This window comes from Erinaceus europaeus, chromosome 2 (assembly GCF_950295315.1).
Source record: "Erinaceus europaeus chromosome 2, mEriEur2.1, whole genome shotgun sequence".
Lineage (NCBI taxonomy): Eukaryota > Metazoa > Chordata > Mammalia > Eulipotyphla > Erinaceidae > Erinaceus > Erinaceus europaeus.
Window position 1 is genome coordinate 153,898,404 of NC_080163.1, and position 19,216 is coordinate 153,917,619.

The 19,216-nt window shown below is 46.7% G+C and overlaps 2 protein-coding genes across 2 annotated transcripts in view; one reads left to right on the plus strand and one right to left on the minus strand.

Annotated features, from left to right (window-relative positions):
- CES1 (carboxylesterase 1) overlaps nt 1–19,216 on the plus strand; it is a 561,489-nt gene that overhangs the window by 248,799 nt on the left and 293,474 nt on the right. The window lies entirely within an intron of this gene.
- MMP2 (matrix metallopeptidase 2) overlaps nt 1–19,216 on the minus strand; it is a 30,227-nt gene that overhangs the window by 10,832 nt on the left and 179 nt on the right. The window contains exons 1-9 of the mRNA XM_007532711.3: nt 18,938–19,216; nt 15,508–15,734; nt 14,310–14,458; nt 12,486–12,614; nt 12,093–12,266; nt 8,712–8,885; nt 6,928–7,101; nt 5,854–6,009; nt 3,731–3,866 (exon numbers count right to left, since the gene is read on the minus strand). The exon at nt 18,938–19,216 is cut by the window's right edge and continues 179 nt beyond it. Of these exons, the coding sequence (XP_007532773.1) occupies nt 3,731–3,866; nt 5,854–6,009; nt 6,928–7,101; nt 8,712–8,885; nt 12,093–12,266; nt 12,486–12,614; nt 14,310–14,458; nt 15,508–15,734; nt 18,938–19,093 (1,475 nt within the window). The 5' untranslated portion in view covers nt 19,094–19,216. The remainder of the gene's footprint in view (nt 1–3,730; nt 3,867–5,853; nt 6,010–6,927; nt 7,102–8,711; nt 8,886–12,092; nt 12,267–12,485; nt 12,615–14,309; nt 14,459–15,507; nt 15,735–18,937) is intronic.

Here is a 19,216-nt window from a genome sequence, read left to right on the forward strand (position 1 = left end):
GAGGAAACCTGGAGTCACCACTGGCACTGGCAGCCATTTGTGAGGAGAAGGGACCCAGCTTTCGAATGAAGACAATGCTGAGGTCAGTGGACAGAGGTATCACCTGGGTGCTGAGCCTCTTTCTGCCTCTGGAAGCAGCCCTATCCCTGCACTTCTCAACATGCGAGGGTGATATCTCTCCATTGTTTGGGTTGGTCTGAGTTGGAGTTCTCTGTTACCTAAAAGCCAAAACATCCTGCCTAATACTAGAAGAAATCCCAATCTTCACTTGGCACATGAAATAGTATTGAAATCCACAATCAGAAGTATAAACTGGGTAGTTCAGGCAGTGGTGCACTGGGTTAAGTTCACATAATACGAAGCACAAGGACCTGCATAAAAATCCTGCTTCCAGCCTCTGGCTCCCCACCTGTAGGGAGGTCACCTTACACTCAGTGAAGCAAGTCTGCAGGTGTCTATCCTTCTCTCTCTCTCTCTCCCCCTCCTCTCTCAATTTCTCTCTGTCCTATCCAATAAACTAGAAAAAATGGCTACCAGGACACTAAAAGCAGTGGATTTGTAGGGCTGGTGCTGAACCCCAGTGATTACCCTAAAGGCAAAAAAGGAGGAGGAGGAGGAGGGGGAAATAGTATAAATAGGATTGAAATCCAGAGCTAAGCCTAGAGTCTGTATATCATCATTCTGGAGGACAACCCAGCCCTCAGTCCTTTGTACCAATATTTATACAAGGTGGATGCCTGAAAATTTGTTGATTAATTCAAAGAGCTCATTAAATACTGATCAACTATTTTTGGAAAGAAGCTGATGACTCTAACCCCTTCTCTAGGTCCACACCTCTCAGCTCTTGGTGTGAGTCCAAGCTCAGGTCATGTTGGAGAGTGGAGTCCTCAACTCACCACTTCCCTATCTCTGTAATGGTGCTACAAGACAGCACGGTCATCTATTATTTGTGCACTTGGGGCCTGCTTGTATCTAAATTTCTCCTTGTAGTTTTCTATAAAGAGATGCCAGCAGCAGTGTTCCACCACTGCTAAATTTCCCCACTTTAAGTGGGGATGGGGACAGGTATTGGGTGGGGTGGGCTTGAACCTTGGTCCTTACACATGGCAATATGTATACTCTACCAGGTATACATAGTCCATGCCATAGTCTACCCTGCTTGTCACATTTAAAAATTTTTATTATTTCTTTCACTTTTGTTTATGATTAATACTGTGTTACAAGATTATCAGATTATAGTTCCACACTGAGGTTCTGTGTCCCTCCAATCTTGTGCATTGAATTTTGAGCCCCCCCCCCCCCCCCCCGCATTCTCACCCTTTCCCACTTGCCAGCAGACCCTGAGAGGACTGGGCACATGTCCCCCAGCACCTCACGCAGAGCACAGAGCAGAGGACACTCTTCACAACCTTGGGGTACATCTTGCAATCTCACCAGGTTCTCTGTTCCTCCTCGTGTAAGCTAGGGACTTCACACCTCTGTGGCTCTCGTCTTGTTATTGCCTCATCTCAGGAACCTTCCCAATCTGTCCTCATTGTGTGCACATCTGCTTCTCCTTTAAGGTATTGCTCAAGAGATGCCTCATCTCTGGAGCCTCCCTTGACTTGAGTGTGTCAGCAAAGTCTTATGCTAATGTTTCTGTAATTTTTCATTCTGCCAGGTATTGCCTTTACTTCTATCTATTTTATTTTATTTATTTTTAACCAGAGCACTGCTCATCTCTGGCTTATGGTGGTGCAGGAGATTGAACCTGGGACTTTGGAGCTTCAGGCACTAAAGTCTCTTTGCATAACCATTATGTTATTCCCCCACCCCCACCCCCACCCCATACACGCCCTTGCCTTCACTTCATTATGTCTCTGCTTTTCAAAGTAGATCAGAGATGCTCAAACTTTAATTGTGCATCAAGCATAAGATGGAGAATTCTAAGCTGACTCTTAAGAGACTAAAGTCAGAGGTCTGGGGGCAGGGACAGGAGCAGAAACTGAGACAGAAATGCATGTTTTAAGGGGTGTTGGTCTCAAACCCATGGGCCTTCCTTAGAGAACACTTATCTAGACATTTAGCAGGCCCTCTGCACACAATGAACTAACCTACCACACCCATAAAGCTTCATAAAGCATCTGCCAAGTTCTATATCAGACAACACTCTTGAGTTTAAGCTCATCTAATCTTTGTAACAGTGCTATAAGACAATTTGGAACATTAGTCCTATTTTATAGATTAAAGAAGTTAAAATAGAAAGAAGTTCTGTAAAAGTCTTGATTCTTCAGGGAGTTGGGAGGTAGCGCAGTGGGTTAAGCGCCTGTGGCGCGAAGCACAAGGACCGGTGTAAGGATCCCAGTTCAAGCCCCTTGCTCCCCATCTGCAGGGGAGTCACTTTCCAGGCAGTGAAGCATGTGTGCAGGTGTCTTTCCCTCCCCCCTCTCCATTTCTGTCTGTCCTATCCAACAACGACAACATCAATAGTAACTACAATAATAAAACAACAAGGGCCACAAAAGGGAATAAAATAAATTTAAAAAAAAAGTCTTGATTCTTCTTTCCTACTCTTGTTGATTCTTATTTTAGGATTATTTACTGTGTTTGCTGCCATGTGATTTTGCAGCACCCACTTCCTATAATGCCCCTATACATATGTGCATGCACACACGCGCACACACATGCACACATGCAGAGCTGACATTGGGTTTAGCTGCATGATTTGTTTTTTCCAGTGGAATATTCTTAGTCATGAGGAAGTAGATGGTGTGTGTCGTGTATGTCTCTGTGTGTGTGTTCACCAGGCTTTTGCTACTCTGGGATGACTTTTTCAGATAGAAGAAAAAAAAAAAAACCAAGACAGAGGAATAGAAGGAAAGCCACCACACCAGCGAAGCTTTCTCCAGTGCAGTGGATTGTGCACATGATAAAGCAGGTGTACTATGCAGGTGAGATATTTTGTCATCCTGGGGGTAGAGGTTTTATTTATTTATTTATTTATTTATTTATTTATTGCCTCTAGTGTTATCACTAAGGCTCATGTGTCTGTACTAGGAATCCACCACTCTCAGAAGTCATTTTTTTCCCATAGGACAGAGAGAAATTTAGAAGGAAGGGGAGAGATAGAGAGGGAGAGAGAAAGACAGACATCTGTAGATTTGCTTCAGTGCTTGTGAAGTCTCCCTACTGCAGGTGGGGAGCGAGAGCTTGAACTTGGGCCCTTGTGCATAGTCATGTGTACACTAACAAGGTGCACCAATGTCGGGCCTATAATTTACTTATTTTTAAGCAAAGCACTGCTCAGCTCTGGCTTGTGGTGGTGCTGAAGATTGATCATGGGTCCTTGGAACCTCAGGCATGAAAGTTTTATTATTTATTATTATTGTTGTTGTTGTTTTATCACCACTATGCTATCTCCCTTGCATAGAGGTTTGAATGGATCTGTGTACTTTGATTTGACCTCTTGTGCTTTAGTCATAAGCCACAAGTAGCCCTTCTTCCAAGAGAGAGGATGACATGCACAGAAAACCTGAAGCCAAGACACCTAATAGTGTACAGACTAGGTGGGAGCAAAGAAACGCCAAGAAATAAATGTCTATTGTGATAGACTGTTGAAATTTAGAGGTCATCTGTCAGGTAGCGAGATCTAGCACAGGTCCTTTTGGGAAGTCCAGAGCAAGGAATGGGGGCAAAGGAATAATGGCATGAGGGCAGAGGAGGAGGACAAGAAGCCAGTTCCTGCACTCACCTGTCTTTGAAGAAGAAGATCTCCCCACGGATCTGAGCAATGCCATCGAAGACAATGTCATGGTTGCAGATCTCAGGAGTGACAGGGCCCAGCGTGGGGGTGGGACCAGTGCCCAAGTCTAGATCAGGTGAGACGCCTAGGGAGGACACTGAGCTCAGACTCTCCCATCTCCAGCAGTTTTTCCTGCCAGGCTGAGCCCCCAGGGTTGACCACCCAGCCCAATAAGGGACAGAAGCAAGAGTATCCTGGCCTTAGAGCATCCCAGGTGTGCTATAAGCTGAAGCCTGGACTCAGAAAGAAGCATGAAATGCTCCTCTGACCAGACCCCATGACCCGCAGCACTTTGTAAATACTCTTTACTAGTTGGAAGAAGTCAGTCCTCTCTACACTTCAGGAAGTAGAGATCATTGCCACTCCCATTTTAACAGTGCAGGAAAATGAGGCCCCCCAAAGCTGAGTGACTTACCCAAGGATTTAAACTCAGGGTGGTCGAGAAGACTCAGGTTTATAGCACTGGGAGTGGCACTTTCTCAAGGATTTGTCCTTTCCCTCCTCATGAAAATCAGTTACAGTTTGGAGGTGAGGAAACTGAGTCCAGAAAGGCAAAAATTTATCTTATCTTCTACTGGCTAACGCAAGGGGGTGGCACTCAGACCCAGCACATCTCACTTGGTGACTTCTGGTCCTTTGCCAAGTCCCCTGTCTCCAAGCTTTGATACTCAAGAACCACTTTCACTAGTTTGGCTTGGTCCAGGTCCCACCAGCACCATTCTATGTTTACATTAAAGAAACAGGGTACTTTTAAAAATCTCAGCCTCGATGTAATCATTAAAAGGAGATGCATCATTGACAGCAGGTGCTAATGTTGGTGAACAAGAGATGAAAACACCATCTTGTTCTTCATGTACATCTTCTCATTCTTTTTTTGACCTTTGCCTTGTCTCCCAGGACTGAAAAATCTCAAAGTAGGAGCTAATCACAAACCTCTGGGAAAATATATTGATATTTTTATAGTATTGATAGTATTGTCTTGATATATATACTTGATAGTTTTACCTCAAAGTTTCATGAGGAACAGACCATCATGCCCTGTGACTCTTTAAATCACTGATAGAAGACCAGTGACTACATGACAGAATCCCTTCTTTTCCACTGACTTACTATGACATGTCTATGTACTTTTTAACTTACTTCTTCAATGCCAGAATGCTAGTAAGATTCTTTGGAGATAAGAATCTGCCACTTTCAGGTCAGGTGGTGGTGTACCTGGTTAAGCAGGCACACACACTACAGTGTGCAAGGACCTGAGTTCAAGCCCTCAGTCCCCAGCTGCAGGGGGAAAGCTTCATGAGTTATGAAGTAGAGCTGCAGGTGTCTCTCTGTTTCTCACTATATATCTCCTCCCTCCTCTCAATTTCTCTCTACCTCTATCCAATAATAAATAAAAATAAATAAAATAAAATAAAAGAATCTGCCATGTTCTCTGGTTGCTAGAAGGTGAATAAACCTGCTTTCCCTCCACTAGCCCTTGCCTCCTGAGTATTAGATTCTGAACTGTGAGCAACCAAACCTTGGATTCAGCAAACTATTGAGCTGTCAGAAATGTCATGACACATTTTTGCATAGGAAAACATAGAAAAATACATGGTGACTTTTCTGACAGCTCAATGCCAAGAGTTATAGTGCTCTTATCTACACACTAAAATAGATGAGTCATTATGCAAACTAGAGATGTTCACCTTTGTATCACTAAGGTTAATTTGCACACTGACAGATTCTACCTTGTAAATAGCTAATTCTTCTAAATTCTCAACCTGGCCAATCAAACCAGATCCATGGGATCTGGGGTCAAAGGTCACTTGTCTCAGACCACAGTTAATGTTCCTGTACTCCTGCCCGCCCAGCATACTCCCCGGTCCAAGAGAAGGCATGGGTTCTGGTGTAATTTGGAAATGAAAAAAGGTTATTTTGGGGTCTCTGGGATTGGATCAACACTTCTGCCTTCTGCCTTTGTCTCCTGCAATTTTGTCCAGAGATGGAAATCTGCTGGTGCCACCCATAGTCTCTACCCCAAGATGAATACCTTCTGCAAACTTCACCCAAGACCCCCATAAGAGGCTCACCATAAAGCTCCTGAATGCCTTTGATGTCATCATAGGTCAGACGGAAGTTCTTAATGTAGGTGTAAGTGGGTGCCATCAGGGCTCCAGGGTCCTTGGAGTGCTCCAGTCCCAATGCATGGCCGAACTCATGGGCAGCCACCAGAAATAGGCTGTACCCTGAGGGTCACAGGGCGGGTGGCAGGAACACAGGGAAAGAGAAGAAAGAAGAGTCAACAGTGGAAACCTTCAAGGAGATCTGCACTGAGTGAGAACCTGCGCAGCGGAATGTGTTGGTTTTTCTTTCTCTGAAAATCTGGAATCAACAGACTATGTTCATTATTTTACAATTGACGTCTCCTGCCCTTTCTGACAAGTCTGTGTTGTGTTTGCGCTCTGAAGTAAGAGACCAAGTGGCATCTGCAAACGCTCTGCTAATAGTTCCACTTGCTAGAAACTGGACTTGCTGACTTTTTGCATTTCTCTGCAAAAACTAAGGGCAAACCTGCTCCCCAGGAGCCTATGAAGAGTTAGACAAGTGGAGAAAGGCTGGTCCTGGGGCCCACCATTTCTATGCCAGAACAGGCTGCTCAAACTATCCTCATTTGGGGTCTGGGAAGTTCAGTTGTTCATAAACCAGAGCTGAGCAGAGCTCTGGTAAAACAAACAAACCCAAGGAATTTCTCTATGCTGTGAGGAGTTGAAGGAAGAATGTGACAATTCCTGCTCTCCTATTGCCCACCCCACTCCCAGATGGCAGCTCACCACTGGCATGGGGCTGCAGCCTAGAGAAGTGTCGGGGTAGCTGTGCCCACACTAAGACACAAGAAAGACACAACCTCGGTAAAGGGGTGCTAGAGCTGGAAGAGCAGCCCTGCTTCATGAGAACTGTTCCCACCCAGAAAATAGAGACTGGATAAATGGGGTCTTATTTTGGAGGCCCTGATGGGCAGGGCCTCTCTCCTCCTGGAGAGAGGTGTCTCTGCTGGGCTGGTCTCTTGGGGGCAGGATCTAAACTCCAGTTGGGCAGGGTACCTAGCCCAGGTCAGGGTAACAGGCAGTGCTGGCATCTGTACCCCATAGCCAGGGTCCCTGTACCTCGGTCAGGACAGAAGCCCCACTTGCGGTCATCGTCGTAGCTTTCTGTAGTAGCGCACCACATCTTCCCATCGTTGCGGCCCTCACTGGTGCAGTGTTCATATTTATTTCCCAGGAAGGTGAAGGGGAAGACACAGGGGGCACCCTCTGAGTTCCCGCCAATAGTGGACAAGGCTGTGGGGGAGAGGACAGAGGTCAGGAGGCTTCAGAGGGTCTGAGGCCACTGTAAGGGTACAACAACCCTGGTGTGGCCAGTAACAAAGCATGCCTGAGTGTGGGCTCAGTCCTGGCATTAGCACAACTACTGCACACACATCTCAGTCCTCCCAGCAGCCTCTGAGGTAAGGATGGTATGGTATACCCCTGTCTCTTGGATAGGAGAAACAGGACTCAGAGACCTTAAGAAATTGAGCAAATGGGGGAGCTGGGTGGTGGTGAACCTGGCTGAATGCACAACTTACCATATACAAGGACCTGGGTTCAAACCCCTGCTCTCTGCCTATTGGGGGATACCTTCACAAGCTGTGGAGCAGGTATGCAGGTATCTTTCTTTCTCTGGCCCTCTCTGTCTTCCCCTTCCCTTTCAATTTCTGTCTCTATGAAATAAATAAAATAAAATTTTCAAAAAATTACCAAAAGAGTTGAGAGACAGCATAATGGTTATGCAAAAGACTTTCATGCCTATGATTCTTAAGGCCCCAGGCTCAATCCCCAGTACCTCTAGAAGCTGACCATTGATCTGATCTTTCTCTTTCTCATTAATAATAATAATAATAATAATAATATATTATTTAAAAAGAAGTGCCACCTGTAGATACACAGTGTTTTTTTTTTTCTTTTTAATTCATCAAAGAAATAGCCTGTTAGCAAGGATCAAACTAGGATTCAACCTCAGGCAGCCTAATTCAGAACTTCCTTAGCTTCCTGTGGAAGAGGCCAGAGGGAAAGGAGCCTTGGCAGGGCTGATGGTACCACACACTTCCCTAGCTCACAGGAGACTTCTTGTGTCTCCTGATGTAGCAAGTGGTAAGTGCCTGCTGAAAACAATAAAAAATAAAAAGTAAAAAAAAAAAAAAAGGATAAAAGGGAGGAGGGGGGAGGAAGCCAAGGAAGAAAGAAGTGAGAGGGGCCAGGCAGTGGTACACTCAGTTGAATGAACATGCTACAGTGTGCAAGGACCTAGGTTTAAGCCCCTGTCCCCATCTGCAGTGGAACAGGGTTGCAGGTGTCTCTCTGTCTCTTTCCCTCTCTGTCCCCCCTCCCCTCTCAATTTCTGTCTCTATCCAGTAAATGAATAAATAAAATAAAATTTAAAAAAAGAGAAAAATGGACAACAGAAGGAAGGAAGAAAGGAGGGTGTGAGGAAGGAAAAGAACGAAAGCTGGAAGGAGGGAAAAGCAGAGGGGAGGAGAAAGGAAGTCCTTACTGAAAAACAGAAACAACAGCAACAAAAACAAGTGATCCCGTGGGGGACAATGAAATACAAAGAAGAGAGAGACATCTAGGCCATGCTGGAGGGGAGGGAGAGGTGGTAATAAAGGGAGAAAGAGATAAAAAGAAGACTGTTAAGAGGCTAAGTGGGTGCTGGCCCTTCAGAGAAGGTCCTGGGTGGGTCTCACAGGTGACATCAGTTTGGCTGCACTGGCCAATGACACTTAATGTTTGTTCTGATTTGGTGCCTCCTCTGTACCCATTGTATGGACTGGAACTCCAGTACTGGGGAAAGGAGGCTGGGCCTCCCGTGGGTTTTCTGTCAGAGGGCAGGAAGAGGCAAAGGCACTCACCAGTTTCTGGACAGAAGCCATACTTCTTATCACGGTCATAGTCTTCAGTGGTGCTACACCAACGGTAGCCATCTGTGCGGCCCTCCGTGGTGCAGCTGTTGTAAGAGGTGCCCTGGAATTTGAATGGAAACTTGCAGGGCTGTCCGTCACCATTACCACCTATGGTCAGCAGAGCTGTTGGTGCAGAAGGGAAGGGTATGAATGCCAGAGACCACCCAGCCACCCAGGGATCTGTTCAACACAGAGCTGACTGTTTAATAACCTGCTGGGTCACACCAGTGAAGTGGCTGCATTATTAAAATCTTTTTGTTTATTTTTTTTTTCTCTCACCAAGGTTATGTCTGGGGCTTCATGCTTGCACAGCACCACCACTCATACTAGACTCACTTTTTAAATAATAAAGGGTGAGAGGCAGGGGGGGCGGAAGACAGAGAGAATAGAAGCACCACAGTGCGTATGAAGCTTCCAAGTGGTGATTGGCATCTCTAACCTAGGTTTGTGTTCATGGCAGAGTGTGCACTTTACTGGATGACCTACCCCCCCACACACACTTCCCAATCCCCCATCATTAAAATCTTTAAGATCACCTATGCTGATAGGTAAACTTGCTTTTCTGAGCTCCCACAGGCCATACCTGCCTCCTATGCCAACCCTGTTCTTCCTTAGGGTTCTGGAATTTTATGGACTAGCATTAGCAGAACCTTGCCAATGGCCACACATTGTGAATTCCGAAACTGATTTTTAAAAAAAATTACGAAAAGGCTTGCAGAGTCAGAACCTGCCCATTCCCTCACTCTGCCCACCCAGGTTCTAAGGAAGTAGGTGCTAGAATTGCTCATGGCCACACAGATGGGAGAACTAGATGAGGGTTGTGCTGGAAGCCTAAGAAAGAAGCACACTCATGTCAGTCTCTCCTGTGGTCGAAGTTTCTTTTTTACACACACAGGCATGTGCATATGCATATACAGAAAAAAAAATCTTCACCCCTTTTCAACTCTGGGATCTTTCTTGAATAGTTAAGCTGTGGTTCCTGCAGAAGTCAAAAGAAACAGAAGAGAGGAGGAAGAGGAAAAGGAAGAGGAAGAGGATAAAGAGAAGGAGGAGGAGAGTTTAGAAGCTTTTCAAAACACACCCTGGTCTCTCATATGCTGATCTCCTTCAAGACAGGGGTCATGACTAGAGTTTAGGGGGAGAGAGTGGGCTTCAGAGTCTGGGCTTCTCTGTCTTGGTTTCTCTTCTGACTCCCCAAGGACCTCATCCACCCCCAAAGCTACAAAATGTTGTGTGTGTGTATAATTTCCAACTAGCAAAACCACAAGTGCATAACAAGGACCATCTGTATACAAGTGCGCCAGAGGTGACCTCACCATCCCCTGTTAACTCCACCATGACCAGAATGGAGCCTGGCCCCAAGACCCCCCACAGAGACCCTCTCCTACTGTGCCAGAAGCAGTGGAACTGGAGGAGAATCCAAACTCAGGCCAGGTAGATACCTTGGTGGGTCAAAGCCAAATGTTAACCTCCAAGGAGGCCAGTTTCTGCTTCTGGCCTCCCATCAGGGACGTTCCTACCACCCAGAAAGCCCCCATCTCTTCTTGGATCCTCCCCCAACAAAGATGAAGAGACAGACACTGACTCAGCAGTCAGGAGGGGCTGAGTAACCAGAAACTCTGCTCCAACCCCAAACCCGTGCAATGTGTGCTCTTGGAACTGGCTAGGGACCAAGTGAATGCCTGACAGTCGATGCAGGGAAAAACCCTTCCCAAACACAAATGACAGCTGTTTCCACTTCTCTTGCCAAGGCATTCTGTCCTAATCACAAGGAGGCTGCCACATGGGAGGCTGAACCTAGATCTCAACAGTAAAATACAAACAGAGAAGGTCACAGTCATGTTACCATAACAGCCCCCCAAACAAAGCAGATCAAGGAAGGAGTCTTGGTGGGAAGGAGAAAAACATTGAGAGGTATTTTTGGGTTTTCTCTCATTTGTCCCCAAATTGTCAGGACTTTCAACTTCTAGAATCATCAAATATGATGACTTACTTGAATACAATGTTACATACATTTATAAGGATCACTGACTATAAAGTGTGATGAAGATTTTTTTTAATATTTATTTTCCCTTTTGTTGCCCTTGTTTTTTTATTGTTGTAGTTATTGTTGTTGTTGTTGATGTCATCATTAGGACAGAGAGAAATGGAGACAGGAAGGGAAGACAGAGAGGGGGAGAGAAAGATAGATACCCACAGACATGCTTCACTGCCTGTGAAGTGACACACCTGCAGGTGGGGATCTGGAGACTCAAACTGGGATTCCCTACACCAGTCCTTGCGCTTTGTGTCATGTGCGCTTAACCCATTGCACTAGATGAAGATTTTTTAAATTATTTATTTATTTATTTATTGTTGCCTTTTTTATTATTGTTGTAGTTATTGTTGTTGATGTCCTCGTTGTTGGATAGGACAGAGAGAAATGGAGAGAAGAGAGTAAGACAGAGAGGGGAAGAGAAAGATAGACACCTGCAGACCTGCTTCACCGCCTGTGAAGCGACTCCCCTGTAGGTGGGGAGCTAGGGGGGTTTGAACCGGGATCCTTACTCCGGTCCTTGCACCACATGTGCTTAACCTGCTGCACTACTGCCTGACTCCCCGATGAAGATATTTTTAAAAAAAATCTTGGAGTGTATGTGTCAATACCCTTCTCTTCTTGAAAAACTTTTCCTTCTGTGTGGCTTCAAAATACCTGGAAAGATTCTGCCTCCAGAAATATATTACACGGGGGGGAGGGCATCAAAATCAAGTGCAACAATTAGAATCCCTGGAGTCAGTGTCCCCAAATCATGTTGGGTACCAGCAATAATGTCTCATTTTCGCCTATTAATTCTACCACTAGGTTTCTGATCCATCCCTTAAGTGCCTACCCCACATCCCAATTGAAGAGTAGAGAGGTTATAGAAAGAATTACTGGGCATTTTAATAGTTCTGAGTTCTTGGAGTATATGCTAGAGGAGACAATTAGCACATCAGGCCTGTGACTCCACAAATAATGCTAATGATGAGACTTGAAAAAAAAAACCTGTGGCCTGGTTGATGGTGTAGTGGGTAGAGCATCTGACTTGCAGGCACAAGGCCTTGAGTTTGATCTCTGGCATTGCATGCATAAGCATAATGCCCTGGTTCTCTCACTTTCTCAGAACATGTCTTTTAAAAAGTAAAAATAAAGCCAGAATTGATGTGAATCAGGAAGGTGAGGGTTGAATGAGGGAAGTTGGGGGATACTGGTTGACTGGTGGTGCTGGACTTGGGGTGATGAGAGTGTTGGAGGGAAAGCAAAACCCAAGGCATGCTGGAGGCTGAGATGGGAAGCAGGTGGAAGCTCACCTTCATGGGGGCAGAAGCCATATTTTCCATCCTTGTCAAAATCGTAGGTGGTGGAGCACCAGAGGAAGCCATCTTTGCGGCCCATGTTGGTACAGCTGTTGTACTCCTTGCCATTGAACAGGAAGGGGAACTTGCAGTACTCTCCATCAGCGTTCCCGAACTTCGCACGGACCACTGTGAGGCAGCGTAGAGGTAGAGGTACAGTGTGGATGAGGTGAGCCTCTCTAGGTCTTTCTTTAGAGCCTTGACTCACCAGGTGCATGACCCTTCCCACCCCCAGGTCCCCAGAGTTGATGACAGGGAAACCAGTGTACTTATTGCTAGGTGGCAGGGAGGTAGGAAGAGGAGCAGGGAGGAGGCCTGGGGTGCTGGGCTAGATGGTCACTTTCTTACCTTGTCCTTCTCCCAGGGTCCATAGCTCATCATCATCAAAGTGGGAATCACCCCCAAAACCAGGGCCTGGGGCGAAGGCATGAGCCAGGAGCCCATCCTTCCCATCAAAGGCGTATCCGTCTCCATGCTCTAAAATATACACAGGTCTTAACTCCCAACAGACAGACAGGTTGGGGCCTCAAAACCCAGCACACCTTACCAGGCCCTTTAAAACAGCCCCCCTCCCAGCATGTGTCCCATCTACTGCAGGGGGGACAGTAGATAGCTGCTGACTTATCGTTACCTTCTCATGATGTATACACCTGGCTCCAGTCCACCACCACCCAACTTCCTAGTCTATACTACTGACGATGCTACAGACACACTGATGTCTTCACTGCTCACTCTTAACAGCCCCAGTGTCCCATCCTCATTGCCACTCTGCCCTCTGAGCCATATCACTGATCTCTCTGTCAAACTATCACACCCTTGACCCCAAGCCTACTTTGATATAGCATGCACTCAGTTATCTACAGCACTTCCTGAGTCATTTCTCCTCACCACTGTGCCACCTACATGTTGACACCACCCATCTTCGAGTCTGCTACTGCCACTGTTCACACCACCCAGCCACAAGGCATCTTTGATCCCAGGTTCTATTCCACTTGCTCTCTTGTCTATGTTGCTCCATTGTATCTGACCTACTCTCCTAGCCAGAGTCCCTCAGCACCTATCAGCTTGAACTGGCAAAACTTTCTGGATTTCTTGTATACGATTCAAGGGTCACTAGTGTCACGTGAATATTAAATACTATAAATGTAGTTAGCATGGTACAAGTGCCAAGGTCGGGAGTACAGTGGTAGTGCGGCGGGTTAAGCGCACATGGCGCAAAGTGCAAGGACCAGCCTAAGGATCTCAGTTCAAGCCCCTGGCTCCCCACCTTCAGGGGAGTCACTTCACAGGTGGTGAAGCAGGTCTGTAGGTGTCTCTCTTTCTCTCCCCCTCTGTCTTCCCCTCCTCTTTCCATTTTTCTCTGTCCTATCCAACAATGGCATTGATAACAACAACAGTAACAATAACAACAACAATAAGAAAAACAAGGACAACAAAAGGGAATAAATAAATAAATATTTTTTAAAAAGTGCCAGGGACTCCTTGAGGACCACTTGTGGATTGACTTTTTCTTTTCTTTTTTTTTTTTTTTTTTAATCCTAGATAGCTAGAGAAGAGACACCACAGCACCACTCCACCACCTGTGGAGTTTCCCCCATTTCCATGAAGCTCTCATGTGGTGCTGGGGCTTGAGCCCAGGACCAGTGAGTGTGGTGAGGGTGACTAGACATTTAGTCCTTAATTGAGCTAATGTAAATGTAAATGGAGGGGCCAGGTGGTGGTGCACCTGGTTAAGTGCTCATGTTACAGTGCACAAGGCCTTCGGTTCAAGGCCCTGGTCCCCACCTGCATGGGGAAAACTTCAGGAGTAGTGAAGGAGGGATACAGGTGTCTCTTTCTCTCTCCTGCTCTATCATCCCCCTACCCTCTCAATATTTAGTTATCTCTACCCAATAAATAAAGATAATAAAAAAATTTTAAAAATGTAGATGGAACTGTGTGTCCACTCCCTTGTGGTTTTCACTGCCTCCTAGGTAGATGGAGTAGCCCAGCCCCTGCTCTCTCACAGTGGCTCTCTGGTGTCTGCTTCCATGCACATGACCTCTAGCATCTCCATCCTCCACCCTCCTATCTAAGCCACCCTTAGAATGCCTGTGTCTCTCTAATGTCCAGATCACTGCTCCCCCACCCCTTGCCTCTACACCAACCCTCACTGGTTCCTCTTCTACCTACCCCAGCGGCCGAAGTTGATCATGATGTCAGCCTCTCCGTCATAGATCCGAGAAAATCGAAGCGGGGTCATATCACTCCAGACTTTGAAGGCACGTGCAATGGCATCATCCACTGTCTCAGAATCCAAATCAGGTGTGTAGCCAATGATCCTAGAGGTGGTTGACGTGCATGTGAGCATGCTTGAATGTGGGTTCAAAGATCTGTGAGTGTGCTGAGTATGTGGAAGGGCATGCATAGGTGTGCAAACATGTGCATGCATGGGTTAGTATGTATATGAATGTGTCTGTCTGTGCAGATACATGCCCACATGCTGGGCAGAGAACACTGAGAGAAACTCCACCTGAATGGCTTGAAACCCTATACCAGCCAGGAGCTTCAGGCTACATGTCAGGAGTCTCAACTTTCATCCTGCCTTGGAGTTAAGGGCATAAATGGTACAATATGGGTCACAGAGCTAACATCTTTCACTGAAATCCAGAGTAAGTAATGCAGACCAGCAAGCTCATCCCAATTAAGAGTGGTAGCAATTCTATAGTATAATATCAAATCCAATTAACAATAATTATCATGTTCCTCCACCATGGTTCCACCTAATAATAATGACTAATCTTTAGTACATGACTAACATTTAATCTATAAGTTTATTACATTAGCACTTAAATACTTTCACTACATGCTTTGAAAGCCCTTTACACTCCTAATCTAGCTTAACTGCCCACCCAATCCTATGCCCAAGGTATTCCGGCCCCATTTGGTAGACTAGAAAGACAAGGTTCAGAGCATTGAAAGTAAGTTGCCTAGGTCATGGCTATTGATAGTTAAGTGTGAAATTCAAGTCTAGGTCTGTCTGATTCCAATTCCTGAAAACTTTGCATGGAAGCTCCTTATGTAGTCAAGCCCCAAGATCCCTCTTGGTAGTTAGTGCTGGGGAGATACCTAATGGTTATACAAAAGACTTTCATGCCTGAGGCTCCCAGGTCCCTGGTTCAATCCCCAGTACCAGCATGTCAGAGTTGAGAAGTGCTCTTGTCTTTCTCACTGTACCTCTCCTCTACATTTTTCATTAAAGCAAATTTAAAAAACAAACAAAACAAAAAATCTCTTCTGGGTCCTCAGAGCAGGAAGAAGACAAAGCCCAAGGAGATCTGTTGTCTCATAGTCCACCCCCGCACTCCACCCCCCACACACAAACAAGCACCTGTATGTGATCAGGTTCTTTTCCCACTTGGGCTTCCGAGGAAAGAAGTTGTAATTGGCTACATCAGGGTTGCCACAGCGTGGCTTCCGCATGGTCTCAATGGTTTTTTGGTCAAGTTCACCCGTCTGGGGGAGTCCGAAGAAATTCTGCATCTTCTTCAATGTGTCCTTGAGCACAAACAAGTTGCAGCTCTCTTTGGGGCATCCATAGTAGGTATTCAGGTATTGCTGGAGGAAAGGAACACAGGAGGGAAGCAGCTACATTAGCATGCCATATTATTAGCTCTGTCAGGCTGCAGTAACTGTAACACAGACAGGGCAGGATCCAGAGATTCCAGACACAGGGTAGAGTCCTGAGTTGCCAAACTAGTTCTATCCCCAGTACCCAAGGGATATAATATCTGTAGAGAACACGGCTATAGTGAATTACATGCTTGCTATATGCCTAGGTCCTGAAGTTAGAATGCATGAGCTCAATCAATGCTCACAACAACAGAAGAATGTAGACGTTATTATACTGCACAGAGGACAAGACAAAAGCATAGGGGAGTTAAACAACTTGCCTAAGATCACATAGCTCATAACTGACCAAACTCAGTTGGAGCTCAAACAATTGGCTTCGGGAGTCCATGCTCAGTTCTGCCACTTCTCTTTACTTCTACTGCCCCTTTTAGCTCACTTGCCTGCTGACAATACAGGGACATTTTGCCTCCTTTTTCTAGGTAGGAGATTCAAGGGCTATATGCATGGGTAGTCAATGGAACTGGGTTCAAATCCAGGAGTCATCATTTCCAAAAAAAAAAAAAAAATTTCACCCTGAACAGGGACCCAAAACCAAAAAGGTCCAGGCAGAGGATTAGGGCCTAATCTGCTCATGGATTCTGTCAACAAATATTTTTGATATTTACCACCTGCCAATCCTGTGCTAGTGCCAAGAACAAATTGGCAAACAAGGCACAGGTTTGTCATTGCTAGGATTCAACTCCTAGTGCAGGGGGATTGATCAAAAGCAAATGCAACATCTCCACTATAGAGCCTATATTTTCTCCAGTCCTGGAACCTTAGGATAGGGCCCACTTTCCCACATGCCTCTCCCAATCCATATCAAATAATATTGCATCTACCGATCACAACCTAATCAACACAACAATTGCCACCTCAACATGCTTCAGCTCAGACTGTGTCCAGAGACTTCAGGTGTGGAATGACAACCCTTCAGCTTCATTACTCAGGTGAGACCTTTCCTTTCATAGCATTCTCTAATTCCATCCCAGGTGGATCACTTTCTAACAAACTCCCAAAACCTAAATATACACCAGGTTCTGTGAGAGAGAGCATATGTTCACATGTATCCATAAACAAGTGCAAAATATATACGAGAAAGCAGATGTACACTAGAGTTTGCAGTGAGTACCCCCCAACACTTCCTCTCCACTATTCCAAGCTTTGGGTCCATGATTGCTCAACAATTTGTTTGGCTTTGTATGTTAACTCTCTTTTCAGCCACCAGGTTCCAGATGCCATCAGGATGCCGGCCAGGCTTCCCTGGACTGAAGACCCCACCAATATGTCCTGGAGCTCTGCTTCCCCAGAGACCCACCCTACTAGGGAAAGAGAGAGGCAGATTGGGAGTATGGACCGACCAACGTCCATGTTCAGCGGGGAAACAATTACAGAAGCCAGACCTTCCACTTTCTGCCACCCACAAGGACCCTGGGTCCATGCTCCCAGAGGGATAGAGAATGGGAAAGCTATCAGGGGAGGGGATGGGATATGGAGATTGGGTGGTGGGAATTGTGTGGAATTGTACCCCTCCTACCCTATGGTTATGTTAATTTATCCATTCTTAAATAAAAAATAAATTTAGAAAAAGCAAATGCAAAATGAGATACATGATACATGCTGCACTGGGTGGTGAAAGGAGGCCCAAGACCTCAAGAAAGGTACCAGAATCTGTTCTGAAGGTGTAGTTAGCACAAGAATAGTAATAATCATAATGGTTAATATGACCCAGCAAGTGATATTAAACAAGAGGAAGAAGGGGAAGGGCTAAGGGAAAGGGAAGAGAGGAGGAAGAGGATGAGGATGAAGATGAAGTGGAGGCCAAGGAGGAGCATAGTGGTCCTTAAAACTACTCGCCTTCCAAATACATCTATCCAGACAAGCCTAGATGCTGGAAGGAAGACTTGGAGGGTGTCACATCCTGGGAAGGCATTCTCAGTGTGGCCTGAAAGCATTTGAAGGTTGCCCTGGTCAAGTGTGTGTGTGGGAGGTGGGAGGGGATGACACCATAGGATTAAAAAAGGGGGGGGGGAGCTCGAGTGACTAGAAGGGACCCCTGATTCCTTGTGGGTCTGGAACATCTTGAGGGGTTTTCGTTAGAGACGCCCAAGGGATAGTGTCCTTCAGTTGCCCCCAGCCCAGTTAGTGCAACGCTGAAGCCAAGGGTGTCTCTGGAACCCGGCGTGTGCTGAAAAAACAACATCTGAGCCACAGCTTGGAGCGCAGCCAGGAGGGAGGGCAAGCTGGCCGCTCTCGGACCCAAGCTCGGCTCAGTCCGCCCCCGCCCCACGCGCTGGGTCCTCGGGCTCCCTCCCCTCGCTCAGCCAGGCCTGCAGCTTCTTTCCTTTGACTCTTTGACCCCTTTAGTGAAGTTCGAGGAAATTTTCCAAGGTCCAACCCTTAACCTTTCTGCTCAACTTGTCCTTGGAACCAGACAGAGGAGACGCGCTCTCAGCTTCCCTGCAGCTTCAATTATTGGCTGAGAGGGTTCCTCAAGGGAGGGAGCTAAGGTCCTCTCCAGATGTGTGCTCAAGTGTCCCAGATGTTTCTCAAATCCTGCATAGCCCTAAACTCTGAGCCTCGTGAGTGCAAAAGTTTACTCAAACTGTGTGCCGAAGCTCCTCCCCTCCCCCCCCCCCGCAAAAATAAAAGCCTTAGGGGGATTGGGTGGGGGTGAGGTTAAAAAGATCCTGCATCATTTGCAAAAGAGCTCCCAAAAACCTACGGAGACGCCAGTTAAGGGGCAGGCTAGGCAACACCCCCTCCCCACACACGTCCAAAAGTTGTTGACAAAGCCCGCCCATTTGCTAGATTCCCCCAGATACTACACAAAGACCCCTTTATTTACCAGAGAGAGTCCTTAAACAGCCAGAGCACAACTCCCCCACCCCAATTTCCAGCCCCCCTGCGGGGTCCTCTAAGTTGTCTCTTAACGTATCAAAGGCCTCTTCCACTTACCAAAGCCCCCCCACAGTTTGCAAGGAAGCCTTTTTCCAAACCAAAGGACGTCTCCCCCCAAGTTGTTGACTGAAGCCCCTCCCCCACGCCCTGTGCCACACGACGGGGATGAGAAAGTGACCCGGGACTCCCCAGCGCCCCCGCACCCCACTCTGGTGTGTCTAACTTGGCTCGCCAGCGCGGTAACTCACCACCGCAAACTCTTTGTCTGTCTTGGCGGGGACATCTCCAGGGAACTTGATGATGGGTGATGGCCTGGCGCTGGCGGGGCCCAGCAAGCAGCTGAGCACGCAGACAACCCGCAGGGCGCGGGAGAGCGCGCCCAGAGCCATAGGCGCCTGGGTCATAGAGCTCGCGGCTCCGCTCCTCCCGGGGGGTCGCTGTGCGGTTCGGCAGGCTAGTGAGGCTGCGTCCCCGCCCGGCTGGCGCCTGCCCTGCCGCTGCGCTGCGCTCTGAAGGGCCGCTGGGCT